Raw genomic sequence first — 25,330 nt, 5'->3', positions numbered from 1 at the left:
AAGCGGAAAAACTATAAAAAGAATAAATAATAAACGAAATGAATTTTTCTTATACATTTTTAGCGTGTCTTTTACAGAGAAAAAATGTCTGCATCTCGCAAGCTAAACTGAAAATACACCATAATCTACATCACAAAGCGTTTCAGTGATACGAAAAATGCAAAAAGGAAAAGCATAACGGTAGAGTATTCGAGTTCTCGTTTATTTCATTCAACGACTATAATTTAATGTCTGAACAAAATCTTTGACTGTACTTTGTTTCGACATATCTCGAGAGATATATTTCAAGGATGTAAATATAGCGCTGCCACCGGCTGAAATCTTCCAAATATTATAAAACGATATAAAGTTTCATAATGAACAGTAAAGATGAAAAATATCCCATGGTAGACAATAAATATTAAAAACAAGGATCGTCGTTAAAACGGCATGCTTTCGAACACAGCATTTCCACCAGGGAACAGGGATGGAAACGCGCAGTTACCAGTAATCGAGGTAAAAATCAGCTGGGCCAGCGAATCTGTGTCAGACTGGGGGATCTAAACTAGCACGAGGCTTTACCGAATATTCAGTATTCGGCCGTCCTCCTCGCTAGGTGGTAGTGCGGTGCTCTACAGTTTGCAGCACCGCAATACCGCGCGTATTACCGTCTATCTAGTCTACTTCCTATTTTCATCCGGCAACGCGTCACATTGTACAACATTATTCTTAATTTTTTATTCAAATCAATTACGCTGCGGGATCATTGGACACTTCGAATATATATGTATATATGTACGTACGTGCATGCGCTCGCGCGCACTTGTGTATATAAGTCGACATACATACAACGCGATATTGCAAATTAGTACACGATTAAAATTCATTCTTCAACGTGATAGAGAAGCAACGAACTAAATTACAATAACGAAATGGTAAATAACTAAGTGAATAAATCGTGACTGAATACAAGCGAATGAAAATGAAATCAATGAAATTGCAAAACGACCATATGATAATCGCGACGTCGTTTGACAAAATACTTTTCGCGTAAGTGATTAATAAGATGTGGAAAAAATGCAACAATGACCGTTCGATAGTTTTAAATAGCCGAAAACAACTGAGTATCATACCAGAACAGTACTCCTTTTGGTCATGACGTTTGAATTTTTTCCCGCGCGATAACCGATCAAACAGTAAACCGAAAAATTTATTCGTTTCGATCTTACGCCCAACCATTATATGTATTAGAATCCAAAAGCGAACCAAAAAATAAAGACAACTTCGCAAGCTGTATGACCTCAAGGCGATATATAATATCTATCGTGGATGATCGGTATTATACTTCGTACACCACGTTGTGTTCGCGGTAGAAATATTTATAATAACTTTTAATAAATGGAAAAAGTGTGGACATCAAAATGGTGTATGTCTAACATCCATTATCGATAACCGTGAGGAGAAAGAAACTGTAAAAAAATTGTTATTTAGCGTTAGAATAGTGAACGTAAAAGTACGCGTGTAGTTGAACACTTGGAGAACGTCGTATAAGACGAAAAACTGGGCAAAATGTTCAATCTATATCAAAATTTGAACAAAAAGGACGAAGATCACAAAGAGTCGGAGGTGACCGGACACGATAGATTCTGGCAGGAACGTCCGAGAACGCGTCGAAAGCGTCGTGCCGTTAATCGAAGGACTCAGAGCGCCATCGAATTTGATTCCGAGACTATAGTTTCCGCTCGAGGCACTCTACGTCGTGGAAGAAGCGCGAGCATCGAAGATGAAGATAGCGACGAAGAAAAGAGTTACCAATTGACCAACAAAATCGACAATCTAGCTAAAATACTATTTAGTCGCGTATCCGCTGCTCGAGGTTGCAAGGATTCCGATGTCAGGTACGTTCTACTTCTTTCCTTCTTTTTCTTCTGTTTTCTTTCTATTCGTTCTTTTTTCTTGCTTCCTTCCCTTCTTCTCCTGTTTCTATTTCTTCGTCCCTTGTTCTTATTCTCAAGTTTGTTTCATGATCTCGTTCATGACCATTTCTAATATTATTATTAATATTAACGTGCCACGTCCGTACAGTTATCAGCAGCATTGCCATTTAATGTATATATATGTATATACTAGCATGACAGAGAGGAATGTTTCGCACGATCGATACTAGCCGAGTTATTCTAATTCCAGCTAACGACAGTAAAACACTACGTGAGGCATATCACTACTTGAACATTCATCGTCATTAAAATCGAAATTTGTTAGTATTGATACGATAAACGTCTGACGTAAATACATATGTAGAACTTTTCCTGTTTCGACTGTAATTATTGTTCGAGCTTCATTGTATCGTTCGATTAGTCTACATGTCATTCGCGAAACGTTAATACTCCTGAAATATTGTTTGTCAAGCAGTTACCTATCGATCGTCCTCGAGTATACTTGACCCTCGATTTCACGATACACACCATTAAAGCGACCAGTAGCACAAATAAAATTGTGTTGCTATTTATTTACAAAGCGAATCGATCACCAATCTTTCTTCTAGGTTATAAGTAACTGAATTTCTGGATCATTTCCGATCGAAATGATACGTACATAGTACGTATAAACGCTAAATATATATAACCATATTGAAATATGGTTTTGCTTGAAAGTAATTATATTAAAATTATGACTTTTTATTAAATTTTCCTCCGATGACAACAGAAACGAGTGATTGCGATATAATTGATCGTCATCACGACTGCACACAAAATGTGCGATCTCGAAGTAAACGAATACCAGTCGCACAACAACGCAGGTAATGCGCGAGTCTTTCTCTTTCTCATCCATCTTAACTTTTGCAAAATTCGTAAGATGAATCGGAGATATAGAGAATGAAAGAAACGAGTTTGTTCGTGAAACATCGATATTACTACAATAGTCATCTTATTAGATGAAACCCTTGTATTCGTAGAGAGAGATGGCTGCTCGCTAATAACGCGACCGATCCAGTTTGTAGTGGTTGGTGTGTACATCTAATCTGTTATTGGTATCGCACAAGGAATCGTTCATTGGAACAAGAAGTTATTCATAAGCGAAATTATAATTTTTCGGCTAAATTGGAAGATGATATCACTGATTGGTAATGCATTCTGTTTCTTTTTTAGTTTTCCTTTTTTTTTAAATCGAAGCATACACAGCTGATTCTGATTCCTTTGATTTTGATAACTTGAAATAATTATACAGCGTTAAAATTTTAACGAGAACAATCGTCCTAAAGTATTTGGACAGTCAATTATTCAAATTAGGTTCAAATTTTGCCAATACAAAGATAGCAATCGTGTCTCATTATAGTTCGAATAAAATTTCAAAGTGTTTTATATAACACAAACACATAAAAGTTTTCTATGATAAATATACGAATATTTTTACGAATACCACTGTAGATATGTGCTGATGGGATTTGAATAGAAATTCTTTATCATTTATTCGATTTGGGGCGATTTTCTCTTCGTCTCCGTTAAAATCGCAAGCACCGGATGGAAATTAATTTAATTTGTTGTATGCTTGAAAATAGGAATGGAAGGCATAACTACACGGCGTTGGATCATGGACCATCCGTTTGCGAAAATGTTGGCGAGTACATGGAAATGGAAAAAAGATCGAGGGACCGTGCCTTATCAATTTGTCAGGCCTATATCCGTAGAACACCGCGTTACAGTCTCGTGAAGCAGCTGAATAATCTCGGTAAATTCTTGGCGATTCTCCTTAGTCTCTGTGCCTTAGTTAGCCTGTCATACAGCTGGTTTTTATTTATATCTAATAAGTATGTAAGTGCTAAACAACGTTAGCGTGTAGACTTACACGCAGACCATGCTATTATCATTTTTAATCTTCTTTTCATTTGTACCAGGCTCTAGAATGGACAAACATTGGTTCATAGTAAGAGATACTTCTTTAAAAACCGATCGACTGATTACGTTAGCTTCGTTAAATAGAAACTGCTCACTGAGCATAACTCCACTGACAAAGAACGTTTTGAACGACTTGTTCTTAGCCTTGCAACATCCGTATATATGCCCTATATTCGATATCGATTTCCTTGAATTGGAAAGTCAAAACTACGTGATCGTAGTTCAACCGATCAGTCAAGGCAGCCTGAAAGATTTGATATACGGGGTAAGTATCATGATCGTATATAGATAGTCATACTAATTTGCTGATAATGAATAAGATAAACGATAGAGAGTTTAATTTTCGAAGCTTGAATTAAATGAAACGTTCAGATGTTATTTTATTCTTTTCATTAGATCGAAAGAACGGGTTGGAACGAAGACTGGAATCAGAAGTACGGTTCTCGCGGTAAAGGACTTCCTTTACCTCAGGTTCAACAAATGGGACGTCAAGTGCTAGAGGCGTTGACTTTTTTGAAAGAAAGAGGATTTCCAACGGTAATCCATTTACATTCGGGAAATGTGCTCGTTCAAAATGGTGTCGCACGTCTCGCCGGCCTAGAAAACACGCTCCTCGGTTTCACCAGCCGAATACATCCATTAATCGCTTCTCGTGTTTCGCAAAATATTTCGATTGACATGATATGTTTCGGTAAGATTAATTTCAGCTATTCTTTGAATCGAAATTCTACTTTTATCATTCTACTTTCCAACGATCAATCACATTTATCATCTTTCAGGTCATATGTTGTTTGAGATGTGCGCTGGGTACGAATTACCATCGTTTAAACCAAATTCCACGCATCTGTCGGACGTTGAAATATATCCACAAGTACAAATTCTTTCTTTCTGTTCGTTATTTGCTTCCGCTCTTTTTTTATTTCATTTGCCAGCACGCTTTGTTACTAATTATATCGCACATTATTGCTCCATTTATTTTCATCGGCTCGTTAAAAATACTAACAGCTATGTTAATAACGTTAATAATGATAAATACGGTCGATATTTTATCTCATTGTCAATGACCTATGTGTACGTACACAAGCGATCTAACAATTTCTATGCATTATGATTTATCAAGCATTTTAAATTATCTAACCCTTGTTCCTCCACGTTTCCGAGAAATTTCATAAAAATAAAAGGTCATTAGTCGATCGAAATGTTTGTGTACAGGTCGTCGAGTTACTCCAGTTCATATTTGGTGAATCATCTAATCGTCAGAAGATTATTGAGGAGCTTCTTGTACATGATTTATTCAGAAATATTGATCTTCGTGAAATGCGAAGTGCTCCTGTTACGGTACAAATATATTTTTAGTGGCATATGTATACTCTATCAAATTACATACATTATCACTTATCCTTACAGATATTTCGTCCAACATTAACACCGCCCGTAGTAAATTTACTCGACGGTATTAAACGACAAAACGCCAATAAAAGGTAATGTGATCGTATAAAATATAACGCTAGAATAATTTGTTCGTACCTATTTCTATATTTTGCTAAAGATTCGTTTTGCATGCATGAACAGGCAAAGGTCGCGCTCTATAAGCGACGTGTATTTGACACGCAAATTTTGGTAATGACACGAAGGATCCGATTAATCCATCTAATTCTTTAAAAATCTTCATAATAGAATGTAACTTTTATCTTTTTCATATTGCAGAACCACACAGTTGGATATCGTCGATGAAGATACGTCTCTGCATAGATCACATAGCGTTTGCAAGAATTCTTTACTCGATGAGATTTATAACGAGCTTTCAAACACGGCTGTATAATTGTGGGAACAAAATTTGTTTCATCGCGATTTTACCTTTAATATATTCGTACGTTTCTCTACCGAGTGCCAAAAATTATTCCAATCTCTATTTCTAGTATAGTTATTCAATTACAAATTTAATATGAAAAAGAAAAGAAACAAGAAAAGAATTAGAGATAAAAAAAAAGGAAAAATAATATGGAAAGGGCAATAAAAAGTGGAAAAAAAGAAAGAAAAAGAAAAAAAATATAAATCTTACAAGAGTAATGTATTTTATTATTTAAAATATCAAAAAACACACAAGATATCTACACGTTTATGGAAGAAGTATGAAAATGATAAAATGTCATCTCATATGAATTGTAAATTCAATCCTTTCTATCACAAATTATCCCTACCTATTTTTACTATTCAGTTTTCATTGAATTTTACCCCATCAGTTTTGTCGACGAAATAACGTTCAAGATGAAAATGAACTATATCAGAAGGTATCATCAAATACATCAAATGCACGCACCTTGCAATTATACTCAATTTTCAATCAATTCAAAACCAATGGAATCAAAATGTTCAGGATAATACTTGAGATGTTAAACATTTAATAAGATTCGAATAACATAAACGTGTTCCTATCATCTCGCAATGATACCCTGCGATCTTCATTTGCCAAAACTAAAACATATGATGCTTTGAATTAAAAAAAGAGAAACTATACTTCATCGAAAACCATTTTAAATTCATTCTATTGTATAGTGCACATTTAATTTTACATATAAACGTAAAAACTTTCGACACATCACGAAATTTGTAGAGAAAAAATTATTTTTCTAGAAGTTTGTACATAATATGTATCGTGATATTATAACCAATAAAATACTATTATATCAATTATTTCTAAGAAACACAAAAAGTTCACATGCGACGCTTGTTTAGTTAATTATAGAAATGTGTGTGTAATTAATATATGTGTTTGCAAGCGGACGTAAGATTGGTAATAAAAATAGGTATTATTGCTTCTCGATGACCGTTTTCATTTAAATGTATAAATTCACTTTAATGTCTTCTTAAATCTAATTGGGTCATTGGTTTCGCATGAGCACACACACATGTGTATGTACGCAAATGCGCATATGTCGATAGAAAATTCCAGTATCAAATAATTTAATTGCTTACTTTTCTTATACATTTTATGAAGCACCAGCTTCTAATTCACTCGCTGGTGTGTCTGGTTCTTCATCATTGTAAATATTTTCCGCCATTTGCCATACTTGCATTATATTGTCTTCCGATACAGAACATATGACCCAAGGCTCATTTGGATTCCACGAAAAATCACTAATTTTTGCGGTATGACCACCATGAATAAACTATAGAAAATGTAAACACATCTGTAATATCTTAGGAATTTCGAGGTCCTACATAGTTAAAAAAAAAAAGAAAAAAGGGAAAAAACATATTATATACCAGTAACTCGGGTGGTCCATCTTCAGCATCTTCACTGGATTGTTCCTCGCCAATTTTACTAAGATCCCACACATGAAGACGCCTGTCTGTACCGCTACTAGCTAATATCGTCTCGTTATGCGGTGACCATTGAACTTGAAAGATCTCGTCTTTGTGAGATTCGAAAGAATGTAATTTTAATTTCAGATTCCTCAAGTCCCAAAGCGCTACTGTTTTATCGGCACTGCCAGTTGCAAGAATAAATTCCGAATATGGATTAAAACTCAAGCAATTCACTTCGGCAGTGTGAGCATCAACTGTATGACTTGGTTTACTGGTATTATTGCATCTAATAATTGTAAAAATAAGACGAGCAATTAAAAAAGTTGATTGCAACAATATTTATGTTGTTTTGATTGTCAATGACTTTGTGTGATGACATATAATTACCTTGTGTCCCAGATCATCAATTTCTGATCATCCGCGACAGATCCAAATAAAGATTCATGTAACAAATGCCAAGCCACATCCTCAACGACAGCAGTATGTCCAGTAAAGATTGTTTTTGCATCTATCACGCGATTTTCTTTAGGGGGTGCATTAATATCCCATAAACAAATTGTATGATCATCAGATGCACTGAGCAAATATCCATTCAAGTTTGGATTCCATGATAGACCATATCCTTCTTTTTGGTGTCCCCTTAATCTGACATCAAAGATATTAAAACCACCATTATATGAGTTTTGTTACCTCCAATAAATATACAAAGATGTATTCACCTTAAATCAGGCTGGCATTCACCATTAGGATCTGGTTTACTTGGATGTTTTGTATAATCGAAAACAAGGACATCGCTAGATGGTGTTTTGGTTGCAATTACACACGGGTTTTGTGGCATATATCGTGCTCTATTTACCTCTCCTTCGTGATTTATTTTTATTTCAATTTCTATCTTTCCACTAACAGAACCAAATCCTCCAAATTCTCCTTTCTCATTATCATAGTGAGATGCATCAAATTGAGCATCCTCATTCGGTAATTGTACACTAGCTATAAGCAAATGATTTTGTTCGTCCGAAGTATGAGTACCCAAAATAAGACGATGTACAGAATAATCCTTTCCTTCTGGTCTAGTTACATCTGGTAACCATTGAGCAGTTAAAGATGGCCATTCTAAAGCATGTGTCATCACAAGATCATATAAAAACGGAGTATTTTTTTTCCATATTTTATATTCTTCATTGATAACTCTTTCTTCCACAGCATCGTCAAAAGTTTCTACAATTAAATAATTGTGAAATAAAATGAACAGAATATTTAAGAAAAAATTAAAATATATACAAATATTAACATATATACATGATTAAGTGATTTTTTACATTATACAATCATATAATGAAGCATTCAAAATATGAAAATGGTACGAAAATGTACATCAATTCGTCGCTCGATTAATACAGTTAGAAAAAAACGTACAGTGCCAGAATTAAAAAATCAATATTTTAACTAATGAAAGTCGTATCTTTTTGTAACATTATAACCTATAGAAATACAACTCCATCACACATGCTGTACTTACGATGTAAGAATACCTTACGTCTTAATATAAAACAAAATGAAATAATAACGATAAATCAAACCAATTTTAAACAATAAGCTTTATTTTTCAAAGAAATTTGTGAAAAAGAGATGTTGAAAAAGATATCCTTGTTTATCATAATACTGAAAGCATTCTTTGAAATAGCAAACGATTGATAGACCTAACTATAAAAATAAGTAGAAGAGCTAAAAGAAATGTAAAGTAATTGACATTAATCTTACCACCGTCTTTATCACCCATTATTATATTTCTCTAAAACTTCGATACTAACAAGGTACGTTTAACCCGCCAAAAGCCGTGATGCCTAGCCAGATTTTACTAAAATACAAGCGTACTTACTTGCAAACACGCTTTAAATATATGTTGCCTTTTCATTGTGCATGCGGTAACTGTTCAGAATCTTATGCGATACGTAGCTTAAATTACATTTGAATCACATATTTTACACAATATATGTATGTTTAAATACCAACTGAAATTATGTAAGAGAAAGAAATCTCAATTGTTTGGTAAAAATTTGTTTTATGTTTAACCTGTTAACATAAACAAATAATGAAGTGAAATTCAACAACTGAATTATAAATTTATATCTGTTAGCGGTATTGCTATTTACGCTCTAATTTTGTCGATTCGATGAGATTGACATTTATAATTTTAAAAATTAATCGTTACACGTTGTAGGCAGATTTACAATGATTTCCAATTCCTAAAATCAGTGTCTGCTAAAAACCATAATATTTAAGCCTTTTTTAATAAATGTAACTAATTAATAATCCGAAATTTTGTTCTGTAAATGGAAGTCAATAATATTCTTTGTTTATCGTTAACGTTTGATTATCGATTATTGATACTGCAAATGAATTTTGCAAATTTTATGTGATAGATCAATGTATTATACGTCGTATGTTGTATTTATAGGTTTCAAACATTACTTCTATAAATTATGCCAATATCATGCATGTATATTAAGTCAGAAAGGAAGATACATTTTAGCTGCTGATATTTAATTAATTAATATACAGCAGAAGATATGGAAGATATTAATGCTAAGAGAAATGCCAGAAGAAGGAGAATTTTGGAAAATTCAGAGAAACGGTTATTGAAAATTACTGGTAGAGACAACGATAATGAATCAAAAGGTAAATATAATTTACTTATTTTCATTTACCTATGAAAGATAATTATTAAAAGTATATTTTTACATTCATTCTTATATCATTCTAGTCCAGAGTATACATTTAGGTTCGTTCAGTCAAACATTCATTGCTCCAGATATACAAAATGAAACTTTATATCCAAATATAAATAATGATATATCAGGTAATATGTAGTATAATATTGAAATTATATTTTTACAAAAATATTATAGATAATCTTGATAATTTAAGTACTAATCTTGAAGGTATTGACAGTACTTCATATGAGACAAAAAGTTTGTCACCTCCATTATTAACAAATCGCATAAATTATGTATTATTGGCTGTTATTGTCAATATACTACTCATATTACAACTGGATCATTTATTTGGGAAGGTAATTATAGAAACTTATCAAAAACTGAAATTCTTGGAATTTTGTTGTACTAATAAATACTGGATTAAATATTACAGACAATCACAATACCATACTTTCTAGTAATGCTGGGACGTTTGTACAACTATAAAAATGCACGAGAAATGCAAGAGAATAATCTACTGTATGCTGCTTTGATCTTATGCAATGTTAAGCCTGAGTTAACTTATCAATTAAAAAAGTTAGTAACAGTAAGTCATATGATAGTTGGAGATTTAGCTTTATACATTTTCAGTTTCACATTAATATATTATGGATTCTTTTACTGTTTATATAATACGGACATTCCTATTATCTTAACCATGTAAATTAGATATGAAATATAATTAAACATATGATTCGTCAACTTTGCCCAAATTTTTATACAAAAAAAAATATAAATATGTAGCATGTCAATCAGATCTTTACAATACACAATTATAATAATATAAAATCAGTAGAATTCGTTTATTCCTCATTTTTCACTAATATGTAAATGAAAAATTATTAAAAATAAAAGAGTGATATACAATTAAAACTTAGAAAAACCGAACTTTTTCGGTTACGTACCGAATGTATCTGAAGAACGCGCGATGTCACAAGTCTGCAACGGCGTTACATACTTTCTTAACTTATTATGTAGCTCCTACTACCGGTGCGCGTACATACCATGGTCGTATACGTATACGACCATACTTTAATTAGTTAATTCGATCAATAAGTAAATATATGTAACGAAAATGTAATCTAATTGTTTCTAGTAAACTAAATTTTTGTTTATTGACATAAATGTTTAATCCTTTAATTGAATCTCTTAATACATGAATTTAATTACAATAAACTATTTATGCAATACGTATAAACACATAGCACGATTCCATTCAAATTGAAACAAAGAAAATAAACTTAACAGTTTTTTTTTTTTTTTTTATTTATTAGAATATTTACAATCAATTCTCGTTGAGAATTTTCAGTAACTTAATTTGGCGTGATACAATGACATGGATTATAATAGCTTTATATTGTTGATTCTAAACTTAACAGTTGACTCAAGGAGTTATGTAAAAAGGTCACATAATATAAATTAAAAGTGAATATATTTAGCGAAAAGATAAAATTTTGCTCTTCAAATGTCAAACGTTATTCACAAAAGAATATGGAGATATATACTAGAAAAAATACAAATATTATTTAAAAATACAAATATTATTTAACATTCGCATCTAGTCTTTCATCATATTTTAATTTTTTAGTAGATAGATTGTGTGCTTTAAATTTATTTTAACGACTTAAAGGAGCTTATGCAGTATAGTAAATTTATTTCTAAGTTTACAAATCTTTTGTTAAATGCAATTTCTAAATGATTCGTCATGCTTTTCTATCATCACCACATTAACTTAAAAAATGTGTAACAACATTATTGAATATAATTTAAATAAATTGCTGTTAACTTATTGTATAAAAATGATTAGTTAAAATAGAATAGAGCATTTTAATTTTTACTCCTCATTTTTGTCTTCAATATTTTTGTATTTCTTTAAAATTTTAGATCTCACAACATCAGGATGACCAGAATGTATCATTTCCACCTCCCACTTTTCTAAATCCTTCTGGTATTGTTTGCTAAGTTGAGTAGCTTTATTGATATATGATTCCTTCTCTGCACCTGATAATTCTTTCCAACTTGTGGACAATAATTTTACCCACTCCTAATTATTGATTTTATTAATCACTGATAGATAAAATAACTTAGTTAATTAGAAATTAGTTTGCCATACCTTAAAAGATATATTTGGATTTTTATCATTTTTCTTTGATGTTACATAACACAAAAATGGATTTAGTGATTTCTTTGGTCTTCCAAGCACTTCATATTTCTGCAATTAATCTTAAACTTTATGCTAATCAATAAAAAAATGAATTTATCGTTATATGATTTAATGGAACACAATTTACCTGTTTATTACTTAAACTACTATTATTTTGTAGATATTCTTTTTTCTTGTTTTCCCATAATTCTCTTTGTTCATTGGTAATAGAGTTATTATACTCTTTTAATTCATTCATATATATTTCACGATTTTTATAATATTGGTTCATAAAATATTCCTTTTCAGCAAGATCTAATTCTGCCCATTGCTTGGATGCTCTCTTTAATAACTGTACATGTGATATAGCAGGTGTTTCTTCGAGAAATTTCAATTTAATATGTTTCACATATAGAAAAAACGGACTTTCTGGCCTCTTTGGTTTTGGTGGCAAGATTGTATCTTTTAACTGTCTTAATGCACTTCTTGAGGAATTTTGGTACAAATTTAATAAACAATTTCTAAAATAATGAAATATTGTTTTATGAAACATATGATTAAAAAAATATTTTTTACAAATCATGTATAACAAGAAAAGTTGTTACATTATTAAAGTTAAAAAATAAGTTGTGCTGTGTGTATTAAATAATATGTGATTTGAAACTAAATATATGGTAATCGAATAATAACAAGAGATTAATTCACAGGTGGAACAAGCAGTTAACCTTTATTCACATTACTTCGAAATTATTTGTAAAAATTTATTTTATTATAATGTTTATTTGAACTTGACCTTGTGCACAATAAATTTTCCGAACGCATAAGAAATATAAATCTTCTAAAGTATACCATTTTGCAGACAATATTTCTTATCGCTTCAACTTTTATAAGTAATGCTTGTTTTAATAATGGACACAAAATAATCAAGAAGAATAACCAATGGGACTATCGATGACGAAAATTTTCGGGGTGAGAGGAACACGGTCACGTGATACTTTGATGCAGCATTGGTGATTGGTTCTAGCCTAAATGTGCGAAATTTTAAGATGAGACCTCTAATTTGTTTACAATTATAAATGTACAATAGAATATTTTCCATAAAATAGCGATGCAGAGTGATTTATTTCTATATAATCGAGACGTAAGAATGAAATGGTTAAAAGTTAGAATCTATAGATATAAATAATCATTATTTTTTTTCTTGGTATCTATTTTTACAACTATCATATCCATGGACAACTACGGAACAAATTCAATAAATTGTGCGATATTATTTGATGACATTTTTAAATAAATAAAACATTATTATTTGAAAATAGGAATAATTATTATAAAAGATTATATTTTACTTAAAAGATTATATTTCCGCATTCAAGAATGTGATTTAACAAATTTTGCAATAATATATTATAACTTATCACCGTGGAAGTAAGTATTACTCGCAGATTTAAAATGAAATATTAAAACTTTTTTATAAAATGTTAATCGAATTACATAAACATTAATAATTCAATAAATTGTACAACTATGTAAATTAAATTTTCAATATCCGCTGCATAAACAGATTAGGAGGTATTATCAATAATTTTCATAACAACATCTTTTTTAGCAGTTTTATTATCTAGTGCATTTATATTGACCTTTAAATAAAATTAGCTTATTTATATATGTCGCATATTCCTTGATGACTCCATCAAGGATTTCGCAAGAGGATGTAATCTTATTTTAATATATTACTATTTTATTATTATTTATTATTATTTAATATATTTATTACATATCGACCGGGTTAAATGAACAATACGATTGTCAAGTGCGCTTTACTGAGACATGATTTTTTAAATATACTTTAAATAATTTATGCCCAATAAGATTGCTTAGAATTTCAATAGTGAAAGGACGTAACAATAATAAAGATACCTTTAACGAACAATTTGACTAGATTCGATCACTTGAGTCAGAAAAAATCCACTAACAAGAATGCAACTGGAAATAATAAAAAAATTAGATGAGGGTTAAATTAGGTCTCTTTGGAGGTGGGAGTTATCCTTCGGATTGGACCTCATAAACTCCTACCGATTTTCACATTTTGCTAAATCAGAAATTGTAACAAAGGAGCAGAGAGAATTCTCAGAATAACTCTTCAATATCAACCAAATATAGAGACAATTATCAAACCTATTTAACTCAACTCTTACTTATTTCGATAAAAACTCTGACCCCTATCTCGCGCATTCGAGAGTTTAATACTCTGGTATTTTAAAGCGTTTGTCTCTTGCCATGAACTTCCGAGTGTAAATTGAGACAACTCACACCATTTAAGGAATGACTAGAATTAGATACAAATTGTTGTTTTGAAACATTTGCATTCGTTACATTAAAAGCTAATAGTGTGGAATTTAGTCAGCATCTCCGATTTTTCTCAAACTTTAATACGTTAAAAAGGGCTATTTAAGTGAGCAAAGCATGATAAAAAAAAAAATATTTTTAATTTCACTTTAGAATTCAACTTAAATCTAATATCGATCTTGCAAAATTCTCAGAAAATTTCATCATTTTTGTTTTGCGATTCGCCTACTACATCGAAATCAGTAAAGTTGTCGATGAAAGGCGTCCTCTCCTATATCGATTATATTGAGATATATCATAAAATTCAACACTTTAAATAATTTTTATCTATACATATTATCGGCGCTCGACCTTAGTTTTCGAGTTCTACGCACAAATATCCCGCTGCTCGACCTTAGCTTTCAAACTGGATTAAAATGAAAGAGGAAATTTTCTAGAGTTTTTCTTAGATTGAGGTTAGTTTTAAAATAAAATTAAAAGTATTATTGTTTGCGGTACTTTTTTTGTTACATTTTGCTTATTTAAATAGCACTTCTTAACATATTAAAGTTTAAAAAAAAAGATATTGATAAGAGAAGAAATTTCTTTTCTGGTAGTACTTTAATTTAACGTATCGGCTGTTATGGTAATCAGCAATGATGAATAGAATTATCACTAAAGAATTCGGATTAAGTGATCTTAAATAAAATTTATTATTTCGACTTTCGATTTTATATTTCATAAGAAAATTTAACTTAAAATAGCTTTAAACATACAAGATTATTGTAATATTTTGTAGCTGATATAATTCTAGTACTTTAGCGACATAAAGTTTAACACGGTGGTAGCTTCCTTGGGAATACCGGAATATCCACAAAACAACCGCAAGATATATAAAAAATTGAACCACGAAAACAATTGCTAAGTTTATGATAAGTTTGCTGCTAAGTTAAATATTAAATATTTTGTTAGTTTGAAGTTACTTTTAATTTAATATAATGGATAAAAATAAGGTAGATTTTTTTACATCGATATATAAAGATTTACTTGACATATAAAATATTGAAATGTTCTTTTCTATTTATGTAATCTGATTATGATCTTATTTAAAGTTGTTAAATTCTGAAATAATGAGATTTGGACGTTGATATCATATATATTATTGATTATTGTTATAACTGTTTTATGGATTATGATACGTCTATAGGGCTGGAATAAGATATTGTATGAAATACTTCAATGTTCTATATGTTTGGAAATACCCGGGGGAAAGATTTTACAGTGTACGAATGGACACCACATCTGTCACTTCTGCTTTAAGAAAGTGCCGAAGTGTCCAATATGCAATGAAGATTTTATTACAACCAGAAACTTAGTCGTGGAACAGCTAATTGATAATCTTGAGCACATAAAGGTCTAATGATCTAAATACTTTTTTCTTGTACGAAAATTATATATGAAAATGTATGCATATCTAAATATGCAAATATCTGTAGAGCTTAACACAATGTGTTTTTTCTATAATGAAAATAAACATTATCTTTCATTAACAGGAATCTTGCTGCAAGACATTATTATTAACTTATGCAATATCTTTTATTTATACATACATATATATTTATTATTTTCTGCATTAAAATAATGTCATTGTTAAGCTAATAGATAAAGTTATTTTTAAAAAATTGTAGGAATAAATAAATTCTTAAAGATTATTCTCAACTATGTTATGCATGTTTAATAGGAATCAGTAGAAAATCAATTAAAACAGGTGGAAAAGAAATGTTTACAACGCATTGTTGAATATGAAAAGAAGATGTTTCAAAAAGAATTTGAAAGTATTTCTACACAAACAGATGGGGTAACTAAATTTAATACACAAAAAAATGGAAAAACACATCACAATTGTAGACAAAACAATAAAAGCAGAAATACAATACATGCCACTGCTTCATCATATCCTTGCTGTATCAGGTCATGCATGCATAAATTACCTTGCGCAGTACTTATAAAACATTTAAGAAAATGTCATAAAAATATATTTTATGAGGTATTAAAATCACTATATATCTTTTTTATTATTATTGTTATTCTTTTTAAATATTATTGCACTTTTATTTAGGTGTAAAATGCTTGGTTTTAGGTTTATCAAGATAATAAAAGATTTTCAAAATCATGTATAATAGAGATAGATACATTGCCAAAAGAGCATAATTTTGCTTTTAATATAAGTAATATGGCGTTGTTCTTTTTTAAAATAATGATTCATAATGATGAGGAACTACAAGCAAATATACAGCTTGTGGATGACCATGTCTCACCAGAACAGTTTCAATGTGAGCTCATGCTTAAAAATCAAAATTTACATTTGCAGCGTTATATGACGGTAACATCATTAAACTGTTAAACCTGCTATAAATGTTAAGTTAGAATAAATTTGCTAATATTTATTAATTATTTTGTACTTGAAACAGGTAGTATTATGCCACTATGAAAAACCATATCCTCTTTGCCTGACAGGAAGTGAGGTGTCTTGTCTGATGAAGTGCAAATCATTCGAATGTACATTAATAATAGAGCGAAGGAATTTGTGGTAGTAAATTATAACTGCCAAATCATTTTCATTAAAGTTTAATATATGTATTTTAAAATAATCGAAAGTAACTTTTCTCTTTTAGTCATTTCAACAAAATTACTTTTTATATTCGTTACATTGAATTTCTTTCTCATTTTTACAATGTTATACACGCTATTTTATACTACTCGTTCTATTCAATTTCAACCTAAAAATTTACCAATCTATTGTTTCCCTTGCTGATAAAAAGACAAATATATTACACGCTCCTCGTACATTGTGTATGCGTGTTTCCTTTTTCCCATTTCTTTTCCTCCATTTTGTGAAGTCGGTACTTTTAAAGATAAATTGTACATAATTTTGAGTTACAAAATAAATTGAAAGATTTAATCATTTTCGTAAAATGCGCATCTTTAAACTTATATAGATTATACGCTGTTAGCGTTAAATTATGCGGTTTATGTATGGAACTCTTATTACTAATTATTTATTGACGACGAGTCGTTTTGTCATTGAGTATCATTCTTTTAAAGCGACATAAATAGAACGTACGTCTGAATACATTGAAAAAAAAACCACTTTTTTTCTTTTTCCCCCTTTTTTCTTTGTTTCCCCATTTTTTGTTTTTTAAACTCCATCGCACAATATCTACTACCAGAATAACTTCGTTTACTATTATGCGCGCAACAATTAATGTAAGTAATTAACATCTATGCATTTTTATATAGCGTGTTTCATAACGCCTTGGACGTATGTGTTGTTCGCTTTACATAACGAACACCTAAACGCCTACGAAACTTTTCACTAGCTGTTGCTTTGTAACAAATTTAATAGTTCCGTCAAACGATCGATGGAATTTATTATGATACGTTTTGCTAAATCCCCTTGGTTAATTGAATCCAAAATTTGGATATATCTTTTTTCAATATACTTCGATATTATCTTATATTGCTTTCCTTCAGGTACCTCCTTCACGTAATGATTTTTGCTGTTCCAAAAGCCGTTCCAAGGGAGATGGTCCAGGTCCAAACCATAAAGATTGTTGATTAAGCCGAGTTTTTGTTTGATCTTGATTTGACACATTACAACTTTGTACATTAGATCCCCATGCATTGTTACTGCTAAATAGAGAATACGTGTTTCCTGTGCTGATTGATTGATTTGATTTGCTGTCTACCTGTAAGCAAGAATATATAATGTAACAATTTAAACAATTGTTGTAAACAATTTCTATAATTTTGTGTGTGTGTGTAATTTTTTTTTAAATATAATATATATGTACCTCTAAAGATCTAGAACTTTCAAAATTACTTCCAGTACCAAAATGCTTGGTTTGTTGAGAATCTGATGGATAACTATTCGAAGTTCTCAATGGAATTTGTGACATTATGTTTCCAGGATTAGAGGAGTCTTCCCAATTATGATAATTTTCAATGACAGACGTATCTTCACTATGTAATTGCATACTTCTGCTAGTTGAACCCCAGCAAGGTATAGAATGTTGTGACTGTTGAGTGTCTTTCCACAGATTGAAATTTGTGGTTTCATAGTTTTGGAAAAGCGGATAATTAGTTGTGGACTGAGATTGATTTTTTGACATACCTAAATGATTTGGTAACGAAAATTCCAAAACATCCGAATTCTTATTGTACACGGATGACAATTGCTTTTGTGGTACTTGACCAAAGGCATTCTGATTAAAATCATTCTGATTAAAATTATACTGAAAATTGGGCGTAGTTGTCGAATTTAGTGAATTGCTTGGTACATTTGATGTATTCGGTATAATAGGAGCAGCGTGATGAAGTTTCTTTTGATATGTATTTAATGTTGACAAAGTAGAAACATTTGCAATAGTTGAATTAGGTAATGTACCTTGATTATGTAAAGATATTGTGCTTGGTCTAAGACTAGTTTTCATAACATTCTGTTGTTGCACATTCAAGTTGTGGTTCTGTTGAGTATTCAAACTACGATTTTGCTGCACACCAATATTTCTACTTTGTTGGGAATTAATATTTTGTGAAGCATTTGGTATAACATTACTCGGTTGAGCTGAAGACAGTATTCCAAGATTTTGATGCAACAATGTATTCTGAGGTATGTTATGAGTCTGTGTTCTCTGATGCATAGACCTATTTTGATTGGATGTATATTGTAAACCTATACTCTGTGATTGTATCGATTGTTGTACTGAACTAGTAAAATGTCCTTGAATCGGATAACTCGATAGATTTCCAACATGATTCGTGACATAATTTTTCGTAAATTGTGGATTCTGAACATTAAATGTTGGATTTTGATAACAAATAGTCCCTACACATTGAGATATTCCAGATATTGGAGTCGGAATCCCGGACGCTTGTTGTTCTTTTACAGAAAGATGGTTAATTTGAGAAGATTGTGATGCTGAAACAGCGTGCTGTAATTTTGTAGTCTTTACTTGATTTTGCGTGGTAATGATTTGGCTTTGCACAGTAGATGTAGCAGAAGGCATCAACGGTAATCGACTTTGAACGGTGATTGGTGTATTCGCAATCACGTTTGAAACATTGTTCACCTTTGATATTTCTCCAACAACCGATATATTTTTATTCCCACCTGGAGGGACACCTTTTACTGGACTCACTGATGCTCCACTCAATTTAAATTTTTTTTCACTCTCCTCTTCTACATTTAATGGAGACAAATTTTTAAACGTAACCTGTTTTTGTTCAGTTTCAGCACGTCGCATTATCGTTTGCATCGCTATGTTTTGCCTTGGTTTTCTTGTAGTAGGTTGGACATTAGTTTCAAAAGTACTAGATTCCGTAGAGGTGATCAAAACCGTGTCTTTACTTCGCTCTAACGAACCTTGAGGCTTCAAGATACCTATTTTCTTATCTAAGGCATGTTCCAACATATCGACGTCGGTAGAACCTTTACTGCTGGCAGACTCTGAGAGAACTGGACTAGTTGATACAGCAGACTGTCTTCCTTTATTTAAACTGAGTTCTTCTAATTCTTTCATCAATTCATTACTCAAACCGTTTCCTTCACTCATAGAACTGAACCTGTTATCACCCTTTTCTTCTCCTAATGTAATAGCAATTAACGCAGTACCATTGATCCTATACTGTGCTAAACAATGACCTAAACGAAGAATACGAACTGCACGCAGTTTATTGGAAGCCTCGACATTATCTTCTAAATCGGTACTCGTAAATTTTAAACATTCGAAACTTTTCTCCAATGGTAAGAATCCTTGTAGGTCACGATCCTCTGGCAGTGGTACCTTAATATATTGATCATATGCGAAATCGGCCACACAGTTTTGCAAAGCGTTCAACAATACGCATAAGCTGGGCCAAATTTGAAGTCTCGATGTAAAAGCTAGTTCCTCTAAAACTGTGGGTTTTGTATGAATCCAATCAAGGCACAGTTTTATAGAAGGCAAAGCAAAATACTCAATAATAGAATTTTTGATTGTATAAACAGGTAACAATAAAGCAGACAGGCTTCCAGCTATGAGATCCAAAATACAATCACGAGCAATCTTTTCGTCGGATGTTAATTGTTCGTGTCTTAGCGGTTCATTATTACCCATGACAACACTCGTTGTATGTTCCAAGGCATACAAGTTAATCACAAACATTTGAACAAGCATCCAAGAGCTAAAACTTTCTGTGGCAACTAAGGCTGTCAATGTCTCAGTTAATAATTTCGCATATGTTGAAGCAACTTTTAAGTCGCCAAGATTGTGGATAACGCCATGAAGTTTCAAAAAAACTGCTACATATTCTTGAGAAGATAATTTCGTTTTTCCATCTATATTCAGCGACGTATCGTTCAAAGCGGACGATAATGTTTTTGCCAAGTTCGTTGTGGCAACGGGAAAAGGATGTTTTACAGCTACAGACCGTGTGTAATGAAAAACAGTTGCCAATTTATTACCGCGCGATGCTTCAAGAAGGGCTAATTGATTGTATGGTTGTCCACTGGATGGTGACAATGATACAGCATGCCTATAGAATAACTCCGCTTGTTTACTTTCATTTCTATAACGAGCAATATCCCCTAAATGCACAAGGCAATATTGGCACGCATAAAAACATGAAGATTTATGAGGCACTGATAACTTTTCAATAGCTTTCCATGGTGATGTACATCCATAAATGTAACCCTTCCTAAAAAATATCACACCTATAAACTTTGTTCTACAAAATACTTTGCACATATCTTATATGATATAAATTGAATTTATAACAAAATAAAAAATATAAGCATCCTATAATTGATTCTATCTAATTACCTTCTAAATGGTAAATCTAGATCAAATGCAGTACAAATTTCTTGTAATAATGTCAAATAAAAACCACTAGCAGCTTCCAAGCACCAGCTAAGTAAAGCTTGAGATTCTCCACGTTTAGGATTTTTTCTATCCTTTGCCTGGGATTGTAAAGTTGCTATATAATTTTTAAATCCTAAATTCCAAAGTTCCTGCTCAACTTTGCGGTCCAAAGCATATTCCAAATCCAATATCAGAACTTGTTGATATATCTTCTGTAGCTGTTGCTGGCATACCCACGCGTCACTATCATTTAGAAGATCTCTGCACTGTTGTACTTTGTCCTTTAAAGGCTCTGCTTTCCTAATAAAAATTATAATCAAATGAACTTTTAACAAATACTGTATAGGTATTTGCATTATAATATTAATAGTTATAGGTACTTGATTATAATTTCTTTATCTTCAACTTACTTTAAAGCTTGTACAGCTGCGTTTAGGCCCATATTCTATGTACCTCGAATTTCTATATAAAATGTTTTATCTATGGAAACAAAGTAGATATGTAATTATGCTTTACTTCATATATACGAAATACTAAACTTTGTAATATGTAAAGAACAAACATATAAAGTTTTCTATCCACATTAAGTATATATATATATATATATATATGCATCACATTTATTTATTATATTTATTTTCAAAGATATATTATACATCAATATATAATTTATTGAATATTATTATGGAAGATAGTGAACAAAGAGATGTTGAGCAACAATTCATATATCAGTTGTATTTATAATAGTGTCAATGCATACAAACGATTATACATGAACTTTCATGTCGTAATTTTTGTTTCGAATTATGTAGATGAAATCAGCAAATAGATATACATAGTTGCATCATAACATGTGGAGCTTTGAGGCTGCGATAAAATAAAATATTGACGAACGTTGCACATAATATAATTTAATTAATATACGAAAGTCAATATATCCATGTTACGACTAACGAGTTAGGTTAACTGCAAGCCAACGATAATGCGAATAGCAAAAATATTATAAATAATAATATTAACTTTCAATCTTAGAACTAAAAATTGTAGAGGCAAGAGATCAATTAAAAAACCATTGAAAAATACAAAGAAAACTTACTTTCACATATTTATGTCAAACTTAAATTGCACCGGATTGCTGATATGTAGTTCGCTTTAATGAAAAACTGCACCGCCCTCGCGTTAAACATTTATGTTACTTACAGGCAGAAACAGTAAAATTTTCCATCGCTGTAAATAAAAATTATAAAAATGTACTATCAGACTGTATATCAGCGAATCATTAATATAAAACTCATATACAGGAAAAAGTCTTTTAATATTCGTATGCCATATTCTCTTGATCTATGAAATAAAAGATTCCGCGATCACACGATTCGAAATGTCAGGTTAGAAGAAACGTACTGTTAGTTCCGTCAAGTAAATGTATTGAAAATGTTAGCATTCACCTCTATGAACATTTTCATACGTCTTCAGCGAAGTTATAATGGTACAAATAAGTACCGATCGATTTCATTAGTATGTACATTTCTTACATTATTTACAATATTTTTTATGCCCTTTAATAACTCGCTACTATTCAATTATGTCTGATACGTGTGAAAATTACTAATATTTTATGTTAAGGACGATATAGCTTTGTATACGTATCAATGTATATAGTAAAACATTTAGCTAAATATTTTTTTCTTGTATTTTATTAAAAATTTTTATAATTAATAATTATTTTGTTTTAGAGTCATTTCGTCTTTCTCGACGAATCAAGAAAAACAGAAATAGAAAGAAGACAAAAAGAGCTAATGACACGTGGTCTTCCAAAATCAAAACCGTTGAAAGGTGTCAAGCAAATTATCGTCATAGCATCTGGAAAAGGTGGAGTTGGTAAATCTACCACCGCCGTAAATTTATGTATCGCTTTAAAAACTGTCAAACCACAAAAGTCTGTCGGTTTACTTGATGCCGATGTATTTGGCCCATCTATTCCGTTAATGATGAATATACAACAATCTCCTACAGTTAATAATACAAATCTTATAGAACCCCTTATAAATTATGGTATCAAATGGTGAGGAAACAATGTTGCACATTTTACTTGTATTTCTGTCAGTATTCTTTAAACCGTAAAACTTTCCCTTATACATAGCATGTCTATGGGCTTTTTAATTGATGATAAGTCTCCTGTAATTTGGAGAGGATTAATGGTAATGAGTGCCATCGATAAATTGTTACATCAAGTGGCATGGAATCCATTGGATTATCTTGTCATAGATACTCCACCTGGAACAGGGGACACACATCTATCAATCATACAAAATCTTCCAGTTGCTGGTGCATTATTAGTAACTACGCCTCAAAAAGCAGCCTTAGAAGTAACTAGAAGAGGAGCTAATATGTTTAAGCGTCTAAATATTCCAATTATTGGAATTGTAGAAAACATGAGCAATATTATATGTCCAGAGTGCAAAAATGAAATAATTCTTTATAATGGTGGAACTCAAACGGTTGCTAAGGAACTTGGTATTACATTTATGGACATATATATATTAATTTTATTTAACCTTTTAACTTTTCTTCTCTTCTAGGTGTGCAAATTTTACAATCTATTCCCTTGTCAAAGGATATTGCAAATAGCTGTGATAGTGGTAAACCAATTGTGTTATCTGCACCGGAAAGTATTCAAGCTGCTGCATACAAACACTTAGCAGAACATATAATTTTGTTTTTAGCTAAGCAACCACTAAATCTGGAATAATATTTTAAATATTTCCTTTCAATTATAATTCTTTATATAAACATAACAAAGATATATAATCATACAGACAAAGAGAAATTTTTGAATTAGGACACTCTGATTCTTTTATTGTCATTAATATATATCATCATTATCATCATCCCCACTTTTATCTTATCCCCTCTCTAAACACTTCACATTCAGAGTCGTCTTATACGTAACTTATCACAGACATTACACATCGTTCGTAAGTATATGTAGTTTTAGTATATTATTTTAAACATAGTTTGGCTTTTAAAAATAAAAACGCATATTTAAATAATGTCCAGTAAACGATATGTCAAACTAATCATATACATATGTTACAGATTTTTATAATCATATATTAATGCCACTTAAAACGAAACAATTTGTAACATTTTCCACATTTCGAAAGTACTTGCGTAAGAAAATATTAATCATATAATTAGTACTTTTTACTTCGATTTGACTATATTATTTGCAATTGAATATTTAGCTTCTTATTTTATCTTATAAATTTAGAATCAAAAATGAACAATGAAAAATCCATTAGCATTCATTCTGATACACACACAGAGGTTTATGATATTCCAATGAACGTACTTATCCGACCAATTCCTCCAATTGTTGATGAAGAAAAGGTACAAAGCTTAATGAATACATTGAACGATCCTGAAACAGTATCATTGGTACCGCCAATCGATGTTTTATGGATTAAAGGAAGCGAAGGTAATAACAGTAATTTTATCTCTTTTTTTCTCTTTTATTCACGACATAAGTGATAACAAAAACAACTTTTGTTAATCCTGTGCAATAACTGTATTCTTTTTTTTTATTTTAGGCGGCGATTATTATTACTCTTTTGGCGGATGTCATCGATATACAGCCCATCAAAGACTTGGAAGACCATTCATAAGAGCGAAACTAATACAATCTACAATAACGGACTTAAAATCTTATTTAGGCGGATCTACCCCTAATTTAAGATAGCCATATTTGTATGTGTTATCTATAAATTATATACGGGTATGTGTATGGAAAATAAATTGATTTATTTATTAATGCGCTGTACTTTATTAACTATTTTGTTAATGTAATTTTAATGTTAATATTTATTTCAGATCTTTATACTTTGTTCAGATTATAAGTATACTGTATGTAAAATTTTCATATTTTGTACTACATTTGTGTAAAATGAATCAAACTTTGATCTGATAAAATAGTAGATAAAATAAACTATATATGATAAAAAGTTGCTCAATGTCTAT

The 25,330-nt window shown here is 31.0% G+C and overlaps 8 protein-coding genes and 1 long non-coding RNA gene across 25 annotated transcripts; 5 read left to right on the top strand and 4 right to left on the bottom strand.

Moving 5' to 3' along the window:
- Positions 1-252: 252 nt before the first annotated feature.
- Positions 253-5,758, top strand: LOC126916836 (slowpoke-binding protein). Of its 7 annotated transcripts, none has more exons than XM_050723055.1 (9): positions 263-1,877; positions 3,539-3,708; positions 3,875-4,140; positions 4,272-4,566; positions 4,655-4,746; positions 5,088-5,213; positions 5,283-5,356; positions 5,448-5,495; positions 5,583-5,758. In XM_050723055.1, coding segments are annotated over exons 1-9 (1,401 nt in total). In that variant the 5' UTR covers positions 263-1,548; the 3' UTR covers positions 5,584-5,758. The 7 variants fall into 7 exon arrangements, with proteins under 7 accessions (XP_050579014.1, XP_050579015.1, XP_050579013.1 ...); XM_050723052.1 differs by lacking the exons at positions 263-1,877; positions 5,448-5,495 and adding exons at positions 2,538-2,779; positions 2,936-3,103; XM_050723058.1 differs by lacking the exon at positions 5,088-5,213 and having other exon boundaries at positions 254-1,877.
- LOC126916860 (uncharacterized) lies at positions 1,960-2,349 on the bottom strand. The gene is made up of 2 exons (XR_007710750.1): positions 2,251-2,349; positions 1,960-2,024 (listed from the first exon to the last, which is right to left on the bottom strand). It is a non-coding gene; the product is annotated as an uncharacterized LOC126916860 (long non-coding RNA).
- A 169-nt stretch (positions 5,759-5,927) lies between the features above and the next one.
- Positions 5,928-9,090, bottom strand: LOC126916842 (chromatin assembly factor 1 p55 subunit). The gene is made up of 5 exons (XM_050723066.1): positions 8,946-9,090; positions 7,904-8,402; positions 7,572-7,829; positions 7,143-7,470; positions 5,928-7,045 (listed from the first exon to the last, which is right to left on the bottom strand). The coding sequence occupies exons 1-5, from the start codon at positions 8,962-8,964 to the stop codon at positions 6,866-6,868; spliced, it is 1,284 nt and encodes a 427-aa protein (XP_050579023.1). The 5' UTR covers positions 8,965-9,090; the 3' UTR covers positions 5,928-6,865.
- A 16-nt stretch (positions 9,091-9,106) lies between these two features.
- LOC126916851 (uncharacterized) lies at positions 9,107-10,729 on the top strand. Of its 3 annotated transcripts, none has more exons than XM_050723080.1 (5): positions 9,107-9,233; positions 9,643-9,863; positions 9,949-10,044; positions 10,127-10,257; positions 10,335-10,729. In XM_050723080.1, the coding sequence occupies exons 2-5, from the start codon at positions 9,755-9,757 to the stop codon at positions 10,602-10,604; spliced, it is 606 nt and encodes a 201-aa protein (XP_050579037.1). In that variant the 5' UTR covers positions 9,107-9,233; positions 9,643-9,754; the 3' UTR covers positions 10,605-10,729. The 3 variants fall into 3 exon arrangements, with proteins under 3 accessions (XP_050579037.1, XP_050579038.1, XP_050579039.1); XM_050723081.1 differs by having other exon boundaries at positions 9,197-9,323; XM_050723082.1 differs by lacking the exon at positions 9,107-9,233 and adding an exon at positions 9,347-9,482.
- Positions 10,730-11,574: 845 nt separating this feature from the next.
- Positions 11,575-13,045, bottom strand: LOC126916821 (transcription factor A, mitochondrial-like). The gene is made up of 4 exons (XM_050723017.1): positions 12,877-13,045; positions 12,232-12,604; positions 12,054-12,152; positions 11,575-11,984 (listed from the first exon to the last, which is right to left on the bottom strand). The coding sequence occupies exons 1-4, from the start codon at positions 12,933-12,935 to the stop codon at positions 11,775-11,777; spliced, it is 741 nt and encodes a 246-aa protein (XP_050578974.1). The 5' UTR covers positions 12,936-13,045; the 3' UTR covers positions 11,575-11,774.
- A 1,649-nt stretch (positions 13,046-14,694) lies between these two features.
- LOC126916409 (uncharacterized) lies at positions 14,695-17,265 on the top strand. 2 transcript variants are annotated; one of them, XM_050722212.1, is made up of 6 exons: positions 14,695-14,887; positions 15,226-15,424; positions 15,619-15,825; positions 16,153-16,458; positions 16,552-16,794; positions 16,883-17,265. In XM_050722212.1, the coding sequence occupies exons 2-6, from the start codon at positions 15,410-15,412 to the stop codon at positions 17,003-17,005; spliced, it is 894 nt and encodes a 297-aa protein (XP_050578169.1). In that variant the 5' UTR covers positions 14,695-14,887; positions 15,226-15,409; the 3' UTR covers positions 17,006-17,265. The 2 variants fall into 2 exon arrangements, with proteins under 2 accessions (XP_050578169.1, XP_050578170.1); XM_050722213.1 differs by lacking the exons at positions 14,695-14,887; positions 15,619-15,825 and having other exon boundaries at positions 14,939-15,424.
- Positions 17,024-22,645, bottom strand: LOC126916390 (nonsense-mediated mRNA decay factor SMG7-like). 3 transcript variants are annotated; one of them, XM_050722167.1, is made up of 5 exons: positions 22,514-22,645; positions 21,724-21,793; positions 21,275-21,613; positions 18,266-21,149; positions 17,024-18,160 (listed from the first exon to the last, which is right to left on the bottom strand). In XM_050722167.1, exons 2-5 carry the CDS (start codon positions 21,753-21,755, stop codon positions 17,942-17,944), a joined length of 3,474 nt encoding a protein of 1,157 aa, XP_050578124.1. In that variant the 5' UTR covers positions 21,756-21,793; positions 22,514-22,645; the 3' UTR covers positions 17,024-17,941. The 3 variants fall into 3 exon arrangements, with proteins under 3 accessions (XP_050578124.1, XP_050578122.1, XP_050578123.1); XM_050722165.1 differs by having other exon boundaries at positions 22,410-22,540; XM_050722166.1 differs by lacking the exon at positions 22,514-22,645 and adding an exon at positions 22,074-22,279.
- LOC126916407 (iron-sulfur protein NUBPL) lies at positions 22,571-24,156 on the top strand. Of its 3 annotated transcripts, none has more exons than XM_050722209.1 (4): positions 22,571-22,698; positions 23,047-23,375; positions 23,454-23,827; positions 23,893-24,156. In XM_050722209.1, the coding sequence occupies exons 2-4, from the start codon at positions 23,110-23,112 to the stop codon at positions 24,060-24,062; spliced, it is 810 nt and encodes a 269-aa protein (XP_050578166.1). In that variant the 5' UTR covers positions 22,571-22,698; positions 23,047-23,109; the 3' UTR covers positions 24,063-24,156. The 3 variants fall into 3 exon arrangements, with proteins under 3 accessions (XP_050578166.1, XP_050578165.1, XP_050578167.1); XM_050722208.1 differs by having other exon boundaries at positions 22,681-22,828; XM_050722210.1 differs by lacking the exon at positions 22,571-22,698 and adding an exon at positions 22,941-22,964.
- LOC126916421 (sulfiredoxin-1) lies at positions 24,131-25,317 on the top strand. 4 transcript variants are annotated; one of them, XM_050722230.1, is made up of 5 exons: positions 24,131-24,288; positions 24,410-24,484; positions 24,639-24,791; positions 24,904-25,088; positions 25,184-25,317. In XM_050722230.1, the coding sequence occupies exons 2-4, from the start codon at positions 24,430-24,432 to the stop codon at positions 25,050-25,052; spliced, it is 357 nt and encodes a 118-aa protein (XP_050578187.1). In that variant the 5' UTR covers positions 24,131-24,288; positions 24,410-24,429; the 3' UTR covers positions 25,053-25,088; positions 25,184-25,317. The 4 variants fall into 4 exon arrangements, with proteins under 4 accessions (XP_050578187.1, XP_050578185.1, XP_050578188.1 ...); XM_050722228.1 differs by having other exon boundaries at positions 24,137-24,288; positions 24,585-24,791; XM_050722231.1 differs by lacking the exon at positions 24,131-24,288 and having other exon boundaries at positions 24,299-24,484.
- The last annotated feature ends 13 nt before the right edge of the window (positions 25,318-25,330 follow it).

The sequence above is a fragment of the Bombus affinis genome, chromosome 5 (assembly GCF_024516045.1).
Source record: "Bombus affinis isolate iyBomAffi1 chromosome 5, iyBomAffi1.2, whole genome shotgun sequence".
In the NCBI taxonomy this organism is placed as follows: domain Eukaryota; kingdom Metazoa; phylum Arthropoda; class Insecta; order Hymenoptera; family Apidae; genus Bombus; species Bombus affinis.
This window is presented reverse-complemented; position numbering and strand designations above follow the sequence as displayed.